This window comes from Schistocerca cancellata, chromosome 2 (assembly GCF_023864275.1).
Source record: "Schistocerca cancellata isolate TAMUIC-IGC-003103 chromosome 2, iqSchCanc2.1, whole genome shotgun sequence".
Classification (NCBI taxonomy): Eukaryota; Metazoa; Arthropoda; class Insecta; order Orthoptera; family Acrididae; genus Schistocerca; species Schistocerca cancellata.
The window spans coordinates 705,837,376-705,854,834 of record NC_064627.1 but is presented as its reverse complement, the minus strand read 5'-3'; the positions used below and the strand labels follow the sequence as shown (position 1 = coordinate 705,854,834).

Below are 17,459 nucleotides of genomic sequence, written 5' to 3'. Positions count from 1 at the left end.
AGGAGTATTGCACCATGACTTTGGGGGGAAGGGGGGGGGATGAACTGTTCCTATGCCAATCAGCAGAATGGCATTGTAGAGAGACAAGTGTTCATTAATCTGATGACCTGTTGCTATGTGACTATTCAAAAAAGCACATATTCAGGAAGCAAGCACACTCATTCCAGACACTGACAAAGAGGAAGACACCAACCTGTGTCTCTGAAATACCAAGCTGAAACATCTTACAGATACTGCAGGGCTTCCAAAGGAGCTGAGTACAAGGAAAACTGGAGCATATGAAGTCACTATTGCCCAACAGTAGCACCCAGCTTTTACAGCCTGCTATGGTTACTGGGGCAGTCAACCTGGCACCATCGCACAGTCGAGTTACTCACTGGATGACTACTTTCTGCTGACGGCCACCTTGTTGGTTGGCCATGGGTTTGAGCCTGGGCCACCTAGCTGTCCAGCTGTGCTGTCCCTATCCACTGGCCAATGTGGGCCTACACTCTTGCTGTGCAGCACCCAGAACAAGCTCAAGGCACACTCTTCAGCCATGCCAGAAGATATGGGTTTGCATTGTCTGATCCGAAGTGTTGCATGCTGTTGCAATGGGAGCAGCCAGATAGTCTGGGGTGTTTCCTTCCACTCATCACCAACAATGCCAAATCTGTGGTTGCACTGACACAAGCACACGCAGCCCCCAGGACACACCACCTTCCTAACGGGTTACCACTGTTGCTGACAAACTCCAGCAACTGAGGCTGACTGTGTTACCAAGAGCACCAGCCTCCTCTCAAGCTACAAATCCATCTTTGTAATTGTCATAAATAAAGAAGTGTACTAATGAGGGATGTTTTACTGACCACCACCACTGCACCCATGTCCCATCAGAGGAAAACCACTCCATCCTGACTTGCCAACAGCCCCATTCACCCATCATCCTTTCGGGTCACATCCTGACCTCAATATAATCTTAGCAATAGCAAATTACATACTATCAGAAATTAAGATCATATGTTAATTAAATTAATGAAAACTGACAATTTCCAGGAAAGTGGCTGAAAGTCATTGCAAACAAAATAACTGAAATAAACTTATATGAAAAAAGTTACTTTCCAGTAGAAATTTGAGAACTTGTCATTCTTTAGGGGTTACCTTGCCTTTGTTTCATTAAGTTAAAATTTTGAATAGACAATTCCTTCATTGACTGGAACAAATGAAGGAGGTGAAAGCTTAAGCTTTAGAAAGTCTAATTTCAGATTGCTAATGTTAAATTTCCATAGATCGTAATACAGTGAGATGTCTTAATTAAAGGCAATTAATGTAAACTAAAGTTAGTTCATTTATTCATACATTCAGTCACCAAAATACAAAGATCTCATCAAAGAGGACAACCTTCAGGCATGTGGTATGAGTCAGAGTAGACACTAACAAAAAACTTGCAACAAATAGAAATAGCTATTGTCAATTAAATAAATTCATGTTTAACAACTGCCATCTCTCAACAATGCGATGCATCATCTCGAGCAATTACATACTAAAATTCAGCTCTCTTTTCTGTTCTGTCTCTTAGCATCTCAAACTCACCACATACATAACCAAATAAAATTTCATATTTTTGTGATGATGACATTGATTTTTAATAGATGAAAGACAATCTCCAAAGTATTAAAACAATACCACAAACTTGTCAGGATATATCCCCCTCAAAAATTAAAAGGAAAATGGTTGCTAAGAATTAGCAGGAGATACTTATGAACGCTCAGAGGGATGACCTTTTTTTTGCCCTTTTCTTAAGAGGAGCTCTGAAAGTCAATGTGAAGAAAATCAAGCAAGCGTGTATACTAACTTGACTCTCGACTATCTAAATGATGTGCAATGCAAATTACCCTTGGTGTTCCCAAGTCCCCTGTATCTTGGAGATGTACTGGGAACCGAGGCAACTTTACTGCATTCCAAGACCCTAAGCTAATAGTGATGGGTTGCAAACCCACAATTTAAGGTGTTAGGAAGTGTTAGGTGTCCCAGTACCTGATAATGAGCCCCAATCTGCTTAGGCATTCAGCTGTACAAAACAAGGTTTTCTTCCCTGGCCATACCTTCTCCAGGAAAGTGGAAGATAAAGGGGGAGGATCCTTCCTTTTTGCCCTGCACTACTTTTTTAGTGATTTTCCTAGAAGTTTCCTGGACTACCATAAGCTTCATGTTCTGCATCAACAGAAATTTTCCAAAACCTTTCCTCTGCTGTCCCTCCTTCTACCCACACCACCCCTCTGCCATGTTCTAGCCTGCTCTCCCCTCTCCCTTTCCTACAAGCAAAGACTTCTTATAAAAGACCCCACAGTGAGATGGACCCTCCTGTAATGAGAACAAGATGGGTCCTACAGATTCTGGAGTCTGAGTGACCTCTCTGTCCTTCTTTCCCACTCTATCCCTCTCTCCTCCCCAAAGAAGGAACTAATAGTGCCAAAAGTTAGGATAATGTCATCATTTTACTTTTTTGTGTGTCTAGCAACAGTACTAAACATTCTACCTTCTGAAAATAAATGCTGAGCAGTAATTCTGACCCATATTTATCACTTTTTCTTAATATAATTCTATCTTTACGGAAGTCACAGTGGATTGTTATTGCTAAATTGCGAGTTTTGTGCTGTAGTGACATTTATTACTGGACTGCAATCTTTTCTTCCTTCAAATTTATACTAGAGGAGGTGTTTATTTTTTACTGAAGATAGAATTTGATGTAAATACATGAAACACCAAGTACATTGCAGTGCATCTGTGTTATCATAATCCATCCAGATGTTCTAAAGTTGACAGGATAGCTCAGACAAGGTAATAAAAACCTAGTGAAACATTTCACATTCTAGTATGTTATGTGTGAGACTTGACTGAGATTTTCATCTCTTCTGGTGAATGGACTGTTTTGTTCAATAGTTTAGTCAGCACTCAACCATTATGCACATACTGTAGCAAGAGGCTGCTTATTCTATTACTGACTACTTGAAAGGTGTTGTAACAAACTGCTGACTATCAGAAACTATTTTGGTTTACAAATTTGGACTGAAGCATTTCTGGATTTCTCTTATTTTGCTACTTGTATACTACTTCACTCTTCTGGAAACCATATACTCACCATGTAAATATTCTGTATGAAAGACTAACGTTGTTCAGTATGCATAGATATCAGGATAGAATGATGAATCAAAAATGTTTACATAACATTCACCAAGTGCAGAATATATTTACATTTCATTTACAAAATATAAACCTTGTGATCTGCAAATCATTCCATATTTTCAGTTTTGATAAGACATAAATATTCCTGATCCTTAAGATATTTAATTTGAGAGACCTTATCATGTAATCTTTCTGCATACAAAATAAAATGGAATACAGGAGAATGTATCTTTAATTACAAAATTTCTGAACTCAGAAAAAAATTCAGTTTAGTGTCCAAAGTGAAACAAATGAGGAGAGCTAACTGTAAATGAAATGACTTACTGTTGGTAGCAGACAAGGAGTTCTTCAGCTTTCTCCATGTTTCCGTCTATAAAATTGACAACAAGAAAACCAGGGCACGATGCAGGAACTATGAACTGCCCAGTAGGAGACAGCATCAATGGGCCTGCTTCCCTGGGTGATAAATAGGAACAACTATTACACAATCATCATCATCCCTATGATCAATCTGTTTATAATAAAAACTGAAATGCACACAAAAACACAATTCACACACATGAAGAAGTTAGTTTCATACACTAATTTTGGAAAATTTGCATGACTAAAATGCTCAAAAGCTTGTACAGAAATTATTCAAACAGGTAAAAGTGTTGACTTTAACATATAACAGTATCAGTATATACACAGGGCCACGAAAGTGATAAATGATAACATAGAACTAGTGCAGTATCAGAGGGGTAACACAGGTGGATGTCGTCACCCCACAGTTTTTCTGATGACTAAACTGTGCCCTTACTATTTTGTATGGAGAGCAACCAGTGAAGTCAACTAAGCATTGGTAAATGACCCAGGCAAACAATGTAATAAAAGAAGTACAATGAACATGAGGCATGTGGCTGTCTGGCATACACTGTGCTAATATACATATAACCCCTTTAACCATCCTACTGGTAATATTTTTTTCTCTCACTTAGTACCACTGGGGTCAAATAGACCTCTAGTAATTTACACCAGGTATATTCATAATACTTTAAAGAACTAACATCAAAATGTAAATTACAATTTTCAGTGTAACATTAAGGATTCTATTTTCACACATACTATATTCAAGAAACAAAAAAATTTAAATTGTGGTCATATTGGCCCCTAGTCATACTCATCATTAAAGACATAAAATAAATTATAATGTGTTGTAAATATGAAACTGAAAAAAGTATAATTGGATACAACTGATTCAGAGAGAGAAAGCCATGTATTTAGAAAAAAAAAATAGCTTTGAAAACAAGGGATATATGATTTTATAATGTGCGTATAGGTTCATATTGACCACAGTGGTACTAGGAAGGTGTTACAACAGCTGATCCGAGAAACCCTAACAATGAGCACAAAAAAAAGTTGGAAATAATATTTTCGCTGCTGCACATTTTTTGTATAACAGCTGTTAAATATAACATTCATCATTCTATTTTCGCAAATGTTACATTCAAGGAACAAACAAACACTTTAAACTGGGGTCATACTGACCTTCATGGTACTCAATGCAAAAACCATGAATAAACTTTAATTTGTTGTAAATATAAAAATGAATGAAACATCCTGGATACAAGTGACTCATAGGGACGAAGTCATATATTTTGAAAACAATGCTTTGGAAAACAAGGGAGATAAATATATTGTCAGTGTGCTTATGGAGTCATATTCACCCCCATGATGAGGAGGATTAAACAAGCATAGTTTGAAACTTCCTGCCAGATTAAAACTGTGTGCCCAACCGAGAAGAGACTCGAACTCAGGACCTTTGCCTTTCGCGGGCAAGTGCTCTACCATCCGAGCTACCGAAGCACGACTCACGCCCGGTACTCACAGCTTTACTTCTGCCAGTATCTCGTCTCCTACCTTCCAAACTTTACAGAAGCTCTCCTGCGAACCTTGCAGAACTAGCACTCCTGAAAGAAAGGATTCGCAGGTGAGCTTCTGTAAAGTTTGGAAGGTAGTAGACGAGATACTGGCATAAGTAAAACTGTGAGTACCGGGCATGGTTCGTGCTTCGGTAGCTCAGATGGTAGAGCACTTGCCCGCGAAAGGCAAAGGTCCCGAGTTCGAGTCTCGGTCGGGCACACAGTTTTAATCTGTCAGGAAGTTTCATATCAGCGCACACTCTGCTGCAGAGTGAAAATCTCATTCTGGAAGCATAGTTTGGTTTCTGAAGTGGCAGAAGTACAATACTGGCCATCACTAAGTTCACAATAGTGGTACCTGAAGCTCTTGACAGGTATATTCTTAAACGTGCGCATGGCTTTTGACACCGTTGGCCATAAAATACTGTGAAACAAGCTAGAAGCACTAGATGCAAGAGAAATACTGAAAGAGTGCTTCCAGCCTTACTCAGAAAGCAGTGTGCAAAAAGTAGAAACAGTCCATATGTCTATTGATGATAAGGTTTTAAATAGTTGTCAGACAAGAAACACAAACATAGGTATTTCTCAGGAAAGTATATAGAGTCTGCTCCTATTCTTAATATATATGAATGACTTTCTACATAGTGCAAGGCTTGGAGAAAAAGTTCTCTTTGGTAGTGACAATAACATCATAGTCACTGATATAACACCAGGGCTCCTATTAGAGAAAGCAAAAGAAACCCTCTAGAATGTTTACTGTTGGGCATTAAATAATAGACTGAATGTTTAAAAAATGAACAATATGTACTTCAATACAAAGAGGGAAAACAACTCCGTCACGTTAAGAATAGGTGAAAAAACTATAGACTGTCTGACAACACAAAGTTTTTAGGTATGAATACTCTTAATCAATCAACATGGGATGAGCACAGAACATAATGGCAAAAATAATGTCATCAGCATGTTATGCAATTAGCATTTTATCATCCATTTGTAAAAGCCAGTATCTCCTGGTGACATACAGTGTGTCCAGTGAAGGGGATCCTGACTTCAAGATTAGATAACTTAAAAACTAAGACTGATAGATGAGCGCAAAATGAGGTGTGTTTATTGTGAAATTCATACAGAAGTTTCCAAGTAGTTTGAAAAGCTGCTAACAGGTGGTACTGTATGCTGTGCACCTCATACAGTATCAGAACCCATAATTAAACTCATCCCCTGCAAACAGTCATTGCAATCATATCACAAGCTTTTCGAAATGTCGTCCACTCGCATTAAGAGGTGATGCATATGAACAACGAAATTTACCACCACATACTGTAGTGTCTGTGCATAAATAGATTCACAAGCCACACAGATCGCCAACTGAAGCATGTTCAGAAAGGTGAGCTGGTTCCAATAAACTGTGTCTTTCAATGTACCCCACAAAAAGTAGCCACAAGGAGTCAGATTGGGGGAAAATGGAGACAAATCCATCCCTGCACCACTAAATTTGCAGTAATCCATTACAACAACTTTATTCCCAAAGTATTTATCATGAAAACAAAACACCTGTTTGGTGCGTAGTGGTCTGGCCCATCTTGCATGAACCACTTGTTGCAAGGTCGATCCTCTAAGGTTATTTGTGTGAGACAAACTGTCCAAAATTGCAACATAATGTTCACTGGTGATCATATATCACATGGAAAAATGGCCAATAATGTATCTTCTGCATACTGCAGCCAAAACAGTACCTTTGAGAGATTACAGTGGTTTTGCTACAAACAAATGTGGATTTTCAGAACCCCTAATTCACCAGTTTTGTTTATTCATAACTTCATTCAAGTGGAAGTGTGCTCTATCTGTGAACCAGACACAACCAACATCAAATCCTTCATTACCAATTGTTTTGAGAATCTGGTTTGCCAAGTCACTCCACTGTCGCACAGCTCGTACAGGTATGGCCTTATGGCTTTGGATTTTGAATGGAAACATGGTAGTCTCTGTCTCAGTATTTTCTGCACTCTGGAATGCTTCAAAGCAGTTGGTGCTGCAATTCTTCAGATAGATTTCCTTGGATTTTGCTAAATAATTCCAGAAACCATGTCGACATTTTCATGAGTAACTACAGTTTACCTGGGTCCTGCTAAATCATCAGCCATGCTATCTGTCCATTGGAATTTGACAATGAGTTTGCGAAAGGTTGTCACATTGGGTCTTTCTGTAACACTAAATCATGTTTGAAAACTTTGCCTTGTTACTATAGGACTGTGTTCTAATGTGTGGTATTCCAATGCCAAAAACACATTTTGTTCAATGGAATACACGATTTCAAGCTCTTTCTTCGGAATGCTAACCTCCTTTCATGTTTTGACAGTGGAACTGATCGTTCTGAGCTGCACCCCACTATTTATAGGAACTGTGCATTTTGATTACAGTGCCATCTTTTAACAGGGTTTCAAACTATTTCAAAACTTCTGTATCAAATTTTACAGCTTTCACGATATACATGCTGTTCTTGCATTCATCTCTCAATCTTAGTTTTCAAGATGTTTAATTTTGAAATCAGAGACTCCTCTGTTGAACACCCTGTACTATTCTTACTATTCTTAGTTTCTTTTCTGGGGATTAAAGGCATGAAACATCGACACAAATTTTTTAACTTCAGAAACAGATCATCAGAATAATAACTAGAAGCAGTAATTGGGCTCACTGTAAGTCACTGGACATCCTTACTGCACCAAGTAAGCACATCTACCAATCTATGGTGCATATCAGAGGTAACATTGCTGAGTATTTCACTAACAGTTCTATACATAACAATAAAAAAGGTAATATGGGCTTACCCTCACCAAGGAGAAACAAACAAAAAGTTCAAAACAGCATTTTCTATTTCGTAATAAAATTGTATCATAAATTTCCCATGGAAATGAAAGAAATTACTAAAATTCATCTTTTCAGAAAGGCAGCTAAAAATTTTCTAATAACTAACCCATATTCTGCAGTAAAAGATTACCTGGAGTACTCAGAGTTGAGGGTAATAATGACAGGGGTTAACTACAACACACTGTTGCATTCCCACATATGATAACAGTTTTTGCAAGAAAGTCATGTTTCAGGATCTACAGTGCATCATAATAATGCCTTGCTGACAGTTTCTTCAAGTGAGAGAGGAAGACAGGGAGTACAGTAAACATGGAGCATACTTGTATTGGTTGTCCAAACAGGTTGTAGTCATCACAAGGGGCACAGCAACAGTTTCATGGTCCAGAAATTATCAATGGGTGTCCTTCATGTTTGTGGCAATAAAGATCAGAACTATATTTTTATGTTATTAGTCATCATAAGCTATTTGTGTGTAAAACAAAGAAAACTGTATAATAGCCCGAACCAAATGAGGTAGTGAAGCTCTTATGGTTCAAAATGGTTCAAATGGCTCTAAGCACAATGGGACTTAACATCTGAGGTCATCAGTCAGGCAGGATTTGAACCTGCGACCGTAGCAGTCACGTGGTTCCAGACTAAAGTGCCTAGAACCACTCGACCAGAGTGGCCGGCGCTCTTAGGGTACTGACCTAATATCTGGATCGGGTTCACTCTGTCCAGCCATCGAGATTTGGGTTTCCATGATTTTCTTACATCACTTTGAGTTTATACAATGGAGCCAGCGGATAACACAACTGCAACCATTCTACACTATTTATGACCGAGTGTCCATGGCTTTCTGGTACTAGTATGCATATTACTTATCAATAATCATGTAATATGCTCTGCTTTAAAATGCTATATTACTCCCATGAAAAATCATCAGAAATGGCTACATAACGGGCTTCCTGATATAAACTCTTCTGACTAGGTATTCTGTTATTGCTATGAATACAAAATGAATGGCTAAAATTGTTTCTTTAGACAATTGGTTCAACTTGTGAAAGTAGCCAGCAATACACATGGGGTGCAAGCACAGTTCCCTAGTTGCAAAATTGTACCCAAAAACAATCCCAGTCTCTGGTTTGAAGCCCCAAGACATAGTTCTAAGCCAGATGCTCAAAATGATTTCCCTCAAGACATATTCTGCAATCAGCACTCCAATACTTTAGTGTGTGATTGTTTTTTAGCTATGTCATTCATAATTGTCTGCCCCCGGTAGCTGAGTGGTCAGCGAGACAGAATGTCAATCCTAAGGGCCCAGGTACGATTCCCAGCTGGGTCGGAGATTTTCCCAGGGACTGGGTGTTGTGTTGTTCTACTCATCATCATTTCATCCCCATCGACGCACAAATCGCCAAAGTGGCGTCAACTCGAAAGACTTGCACCCAGCGAACGGTCTACCCAACGGGAGGCCCTAGTCACACGACATTTTTTATTCATAATTTAAAATTTTTACTTATGACACAACATGCACTAGGAAGTCTTTAGAAGTGCAAAAACCACACTAAAACTTTTGAAATAAATGTCATCTTAAAGCAGCTATTACTGTGTCCTTCAGCATATTAAACACTATGTTACAAGGGGCCTTTAAAAAGTAGGTTGCACATTATTATGGCAGGCTATGTAACTTTTACTGACTACTGCAGTATGCTTCAAAGTGACACACATACATAACACTATATTTGAACATGGTTGCCAAGTCTCTGTAAGCAACTGAACGTTCTACCCCAACAATAGAAATTTGCTCCTTGGCCAAGGCACTATTCAAGAATTGCTGTGTGAATATTCTCGAAATAAGTGTCCAAGGAATAGAAAAGCAACTGGAATCACTCAACAGAGGAAAGTCCACTGGACCTGATGGGATACCAATTCGATTCTACATAGAGTACGCAAAAGAACTTGCCCCCCTTCTAACAGCCGTGTACCGGAAGTCTCTAGAGGAACGGAAGGTTCCAAATGATTGGAAAAGAGCACAGGTAGTCCCAGTCTTCAAGAAGGGTCGTCGAGCAGATGCGCAAAACTATAGACTTATATCTCCGACGTCGATCTGTTGTAGAATTCTAGAACATGTTTTTTGCTCGCATATCATGTCGTTTTTGGAAACCCAGAATCTACAGGCTCCCAGGTAGATGCTATTTTCCTTGACTTCCGGAAGGCATTCGATACAGTTCCACACTGTTGCCTGATAAACAAAGTAAGAGCCTACGGAATATCAGACCAGCTGTGTGGCTGGATTGAAGAGTTTTTAGCAAACAGAACACAGCATGTTGTTATCAATGGAGAGACGTCTACAGACGTTAAGGTAACCTCTGGCGTGCCACAGTGGAGTGTTATGAGACCATTGCTTTTCACAATATATATAAATGACCTAGTAGATAGTGTCGGAAGTTCCATGCGGCTTTTCGTGGATGATGCTGATGTAGAAGTTGCAGCATTAGAAAATTGTAGCGAAATGCAGGAAGATCTGCAACGGATAGGCACTTGGTGCAGGGAGTGGCAACTGACCCTTAACATAGATAAATGTAATGTATTGCGAATACATAGAAAGAAGGCTCCTTTATTGTATGATTATATGGTAGTAGAACAAACACTGGTAGCAGTTACTTCTGTAAAATATCTGGGAGTATGCGTGCGGAACGATTTGAAGTGGAATAATCACATAAAATTAATTGTTGGTAAGGCGGGTACCAGGTTGAGATTCATTGGGAGAGTCCTTAGAAAATGTAGTCCATCAACAAAGGAGGTGGCTTACAAAACACTCATTCCACCTATACTTGAGTATTGCTCATCAGTGTGGGATCCGTACCAGATCGGGTTGACAGAGGAAATAGAGAAGATCCAAAGAAGAGTGGCGCATTTTGTCACAGGGTTATTTGGTAACCATGATAGTGTTACGGAGATGTTTAGCAAACTCAAGTGGCAGACTCTGCAAGAAAGGCACTCTGCATCGTGGTGTAGCTTGCTCGCCAGGTTTCGAGAGGGTGCATTTCTGGATGAGGTATCAAATATATTGCTTCCTCCTACTTATACCTCCCGAGGAGATCACGAATGTAAAATTAGAGAGATTTGACGTGCACGGAGGCTTTCAGACAGTCGTTCTTCCTGCGAACCATACACGACTGGAACAGAAAAGGGAGGTAATGACAATGGCACGTAAACTGCCCTCCGCCACACACCGCTGGGTGGCTTGCGGAGTATAAATGGACATGTAGATGTAGATTGTTGAAAAATTCCCCCCCCCCCTTTCCCCACCACAATGTTCTTTCAGCTTGCTGTAAAAGATCTGGATGGCATGATGGCTCAGTATTACCCATATCTGTGTAGCCTCAGTCAAACTGTTGGCACTCTTTCACTACAATTGGATGAGACACTTCATTTGATGCATATACTTTCAGATTTTCATGGTGAATCTGAGCACAGTTAAGACACTCTGCCCACAAGAACTGTACTGTTCCATGTACTTCAACTTTGGAGTTTGTTTCCTGTTCCTAGACAATTTCAATCACACAGTATGAAGCACCTGTTAGCCTCATCATAGCAGAACTGTGACTGCAGGAAACCTAGATCATGTACCCTCTTTTGACAATGCACCATGCTCTTGTGCAATGGTCTTTGTGTTGAATGATGTGCAACTTACTTTCTGAAGTCCCTACATATTTTACTAATTACTATAGTGAGAAACATGCTACTGAGAAGAGATTAATCCTATTCAATAGCATACTTCAAAGAAGAAATCAATCCCCCCACAATAGTGATAAGATTTGTGTGCATCTGCATTCAGTTCTGATTATTGGGCATCACAACACTGGTGATTTCACAAGGCAGGCAACACAAGAGTCAGAATAGTTCAAAACACATTATGCATGTCATGAGTAGATGGTTTGAAATTAAAATTGGTATCAATGATTGAGTTATATTCAGCTGCTAGAATTAATGTAGAAATACACACATCAAAAAAAAAATTGGATTAATGCAAATAGAGATCGACATAAACATCCTTTCTGCCCTTTTTATTGCTCATGAAAACCACACATTGAATGTTGTACCACCGTACATAGGTGGTGGTCCAGATTGCAGTACACATAGGTACCTCTAATACCCAGTAGCACACACTCTTGCATTGATGCATGCCTGTATTCGTCATGGCATACCACCCACAAGTTCATCAAGGCACTGTTGGTCCAGACTGTCCCTCTCCTCAACGGCTATTTGATGTAGATCCCTCAGAGTGGTTGGTGGGTCACAGCATCCATAAACAGCCCTTTTAAATCCATCTCAGGCATGTTCAATAGTGTTCATGTCTGGAGAACATACTGGCCACTCTAGTCAAGCGATGTCATTATCCTGAAGGAAGTCATTCACAAGGTGTGCATTATGGGGGCGCAAATTGTCATCCATGAAGGTGAATCCCTCACCAATATGCTGCCAATATGGTTGCATTATTGGTCGAACGATGGCATTCACGTATCAAACAGCCATTATGACGCCTTCCATGACCACCAATGGCGTACGTCAGCCCCACATAATGCTATCCTAAAACAGCAGGGAACCTCCACCTTGCTGCACTCGCTGGACAGTGTCCCAGGCATTCAGCCTGACTAGGTTGCCTCCAAACACATCTCTGACAACTGTCTGGTTGAAGACATATACAACACTCATCAGTGAAGAGAACATGATGCCAGTCCTGAGCGGTCCATTCAGCATGTTGTTGGGCTCATCTCTACCGTGCTGCATGGCGTCATGGATGTCTGTCTGTATCTCCTCCATGTCTGACCAACATCGCTTTGGTTCACTCCAAGACGCCCAGACACTTCCATTGTTGAGAGCCCTTCCTGGCATAAAGTACAATGCGGGCACAATCAAACCACAGTATTGACCATCAACGCATTGTTGAACTACAGACAACATGGGCCGTGTATCTCCTTCCTGGTGGAATGACTGAATCGATCAGCTTCCCTCTAATAGGCACTGCTCATGCATGGTTGTTTACATCTTTGGGCAGGTTTAGTGACATCTCTGAACAGTCAAAGGGACTGAGTCTGTGAGACAATATCCACATTCAATGTCTATCTTCAGGAGTTCTGGGAACCAGGATGATGCAAAACTTTTTTTGATGTGTGTATGTTCTAATAATTATACCTTGATAATTCTCATATGAGTATTCTGGTAGTCTATAGGGGTCTTCAATACACCCCGCACAAAGCTTGGTGAGCCTCTAATCATTATGTTGTATTTTCTCTGTCTTAACTTACTGCTAACTGACATGTTCCACATCCTGGAGGACCTCCTCACTATGGATCAATTGGAATGAAAGTAAATCTAATCTAATCTAACTGACACTTTTTGCTTTTGCTGCTTAAGTGTCAACAGTGATTATATTGAAATTACAGTAATGAGATGATATTCTCATTGTTATGTGTGACTACTACAGATGGTATGACTGTTTTGCTTAAGGGTGACATAGTGTAGACATTGTTTTCAGTGTTTTGTGTTCATAATGTTCTGAAGACACCTATTTCTCCTTTCATGTCAGTAGACCTCCTGTATATATGGTTCCACAGGTGCCGCAAATTTCTTCATGAAAGTCGTCGTCCTGCAGAGGCCATTTTTATTTTTTAAATAAACACTTTATTTCATGGTTTCTCAGTATTAGCTATTTTTGCCCCTTGTGTAGTTTCAAGCTACACAGATATGAAATCAGTCTGTAAAATGATAAAATGCAGCCATTGTTGCCAGGCCAGCGACAGCCCCACTAAATCCATTGTTTCACATTCAAAACATGACGGCTTGCTGAGAAGTAAAGCCTCTGAATTTTTTATGTGAAAGCTATTAAAGCTTTCTAAATAAAACAAAGGTTATTGACATTCTACATCTTTATTCTTCATGTCTATATATTTGCAGCCCTCTGCTGGTAGACAGCTCCAAATTATAGTGTGTAACATGGTGGGGTATAATGTAACTATGAGAAACAGCATCCTGTAATTAGGTTTTGAATTCGAAGAGTTCATCCACACAAGGAGCACACACTCCTTCGGTATGACAGTGCCAGACCCCATACAAGTTCTGCGACATCTGCAACAATCCGACACCTTGGGTAGCTATCATTGTTCATCATCCATACAGTTCTGACTTGACCCCATCTGATTTTCATCTGTTTCCATAATTTAAAGGACTTCGCACTGATGTAAGTGCTGCAACATCTGTAACAATCTAATGCCTGAGTTCCCTACCATTGATCTTCGTCCATACATTCTTGATTTGGACCCATCTGATTTTCATCTGTTTCCACAATTTACTGAACACCTTCAAAGACTTCACATTGATAGTGATGAAGCAGTGCAAGCCTAGGTGAAGTTGTGCCTTCATCAAAGATCTTACGAATTCATGAAATACTGATCAATTTACCATGCACCTGATTAAAATCTAGAGAATCAATCTGGGTAAACAAAGGCCCAGAAAGCTATGATTTAAGAGAAGAACAGATAAATCCATGTACACCCTTCTGTGGACATAAGAAGTTAGGTAAAAGAGACCTGACCTTCCAGTAACTGCGAGTGAACCTACCAGGAAAAATATGAAGCTCCAACAGTTGTGTCAGAACTGACCACACCATGACAAAAGCAACACTACATATATATGGAGAATAACCAGTGCAGACCAATGTGGCTTCAAAACACTGGAACAAATGCTGGGGCACATTTTACGTGACTGCACAGAAAGAAAATTCATGGGTATCTGGGAAGAGATTGCCGACGCAACATCAGCAGTAATAAACTGGCTGTGTCATTCCATATCCAGCTGTGACGTAAAATGGTTATCTCAACCTCTTTTAGCTACTCCTGGTTCTCCAGCTTTCATTACGTATTTTCTCTGTGTCATATTATTTTGTCTGATTTTGTATCAGTTTAACATATGTACTTGTGACCTATGATTCTGTAAGCCATGTGTTTAAAAAAAAAACACTGTATGATATGCCACAACCTGCAAGAGTTGTGGGGGCCATAATCTTCGATGGTGGCTGAAAAGCACATTTTACGTCATGTTCCTGCAGAATACAACCAACTCTGTTTAAAATGCTACATGAGTAAAGCTGCAAGGCCACAGACTTAAGTATCAGCTCTTTATGTTCACCACTCACCCAATTCGCAGTTGATCAATACCACAACATATCTTATCTGTCTTTCACTAAACCCATTCTGGCAAAAGGTGGGTGAGATGGGCTAACTCAGCTGACAAACTTTCATGGTCTGATTTGACGTGCCCCCTGGCTTCACGTTGAGCCAGGTGATGAGAACTATCAGCCTGAAGATACAAAACAGTGACAGTTGGCTTCATATAAGGCATGCAGGCTTCAGCATCGCTGGCTCCAGGGCACATTTCTCATAATCTTCCATGAAGAAAATTGGCAATAATAGGTGACAAAAGGCTCCTCATCCAAATCCATCTGTCTGCTCATAGTAACTGGCACTGAATAACATAAACGTGGATATTCTTGCATGTCAAAACAGCTTAGTTAATTCAAGACCAAACTTAATCTGTAACCAGCTGTAACAAGTGAAACAGAGGAATGTGCATGCTGAGAGAGAGGGAGGGAGAGAGAGAGAGAGAGAGAGAGAGAGAGAGAGAGAGAGAGAGAGAGACCACATTAAAACTTACTAAAATATCAGACTCATTCAAGCACAATCTCTCTAACTGATATAAGAAATCTGCCAAGTTCCTAATGCGGTGTACACACTGACTTACTAGAGGGTTTAACAGAGTAGCATGATTTTTTGCTACATGTATGTTAAAGCACCCACGTTACTGACAGTAGGCCTAAGCTGAATCCCTTCCTTGTGAATAAGAGTTATGGCTCTTGATAGTCTGTTGTGATAAGGAACACTTCTTCAGGAGATTGTTTGTCTTCCTCTCAATCCTTTTTGTCAGGTCGCACTGACTCTGCGATAAGCTGGATCAGATAGTAAACACTCATCTTCTGAACACAATCCTGTTTGACTAACACAACTATAGCATTGCCATTGTCACTAGGTAAGATAACAATTTCAGAGTCTTATTTTGCATAAGGCTAGTGTCTACCATATCCCATGCAGTTGTGATGTGTCATACATTGGTCAGAACATCAGGACTGTGGAGAGCCAGCATACAGAGCATACGCACTACACACACAATAGCTGAGCAAATCTGCTATTGCACAACATTGCCTTGGTAGTGGTCATCCTATGGAACACAACAACACAGAGATTCTGGCATACACTTGTAGCTATTTGGAGAGCGATATTCTGATGTTGAGAACTGATTTTATAACAATATTATGAAAAGGAAAGTTGTTACTCACCATACAGCAGATATGCTGAGTCACAGATAGGCAAAACAAAAAGACTTTCACAAATAAAGCTTTCGGCCAGCAAGGCCTTCATCATTTTTGACAAAGGCCTTACTGGCTGGAAGCTTTACTTGTGACAGACTTTTTGTTGTGCCTATCTGTGACTCGGTATCTCCGCTATATGGTGAGTAGCAACTTACCTTTTCATAATATTGCAACTGATTTTATAAATAGAGATAGAGTCTTTGTTTAAATCCCACTTGGAATCCTACTCTCTCCTTGGTCAAACAACAGAGAGGCAGTGTTAATGATGCTTGTTTACCCAGTGTTAACTGACACTCACTATTGATAACTGTTGATGTTCAGCATTTTTGGTTGTGGGGTTCGGAATGGTGAGTGAGAGTGTGTGTGTGTGTGTGTGTGTGTGTGTGTGTGTGTGTGTGTGTGTGTACGTACGTACGTACGTATGTACACACACACACACACACACACACACACACACGCACACAACTTACATCATGGTACTGCAACTCAACTGTATCTTATAATCCTTGTCACATCACTCCCCAACAGATCCAGCCAAGTATTCAATTTTGTAAAATTAATGTGTAGCATAAAGTTGTTATGTATAAATATAACAGACGTACCTCATCTGGCCTACTTTCATTGTCATAATATGGGGTTATGACTGTGAAAGAAAAAAATAATTAAAATACATAAAAGATTAACAACTGTATTCTACAAACACAATCACTCACGTTTCTACAACTAATTCATAGTTTTCCAGTGTGTTGGGCCAGTGCCTAGGATAGCCAGTTCTTCCTCTGTAGTCACCAAGAGACGTCATAAGACGACGTAAATGATTTTCATAGTGCTTTGCCATCACTTTTGGCTGAAATTTCCTGGGAAAATAAAAGTTAGATATAGTAAAGAATTGAAAAGACCAAATAACTTCTCAACAAACAAAAAATTATGTCTAGAACATACAAATAATTACATTTCAAACTGACAATACTGTGAGAGTCTAATGTCTAATACATATAACAGATTCCTTCTCTCTCTCTCTCTCTCTCTCTCTCTCTCTATCTATCTATCTATCTATCTATAAATCTATCAATACTATGAGGGTTGGAACTTAAATAGTGGCAACTATTTATTCACAA

General features: G+C 39.6%; 1 protein-coding gene across 1 annotated transcript in view; it reads right to left on the bottom strand.

Moving 5' to 3' along the window:
- Positions 1–17,459, bottom strand: part of LOC126162499 (T-cell activation inhibitor, mitochondrial-like) — a 318,261-nt gene that overhangs the window by 49,206 nt on the left and 251,596 nt on the right. The window contains exons 8-9 of the mRNA XM_049919047.1: positions 17,055–17,198; positions 3,490–3,621 (exon numbers count right to left, since the gene is read on the bottom strand). Of these exons, the coding sequence (XP_049775004.1) occupies positions 3,490–3,621; positions 17,055–17,198 (276 nt within the window). The remainder of the gene's footprint in view (positions 1–3,489; positions 3,622–17,054; positions 17,199–17,459) is intronic.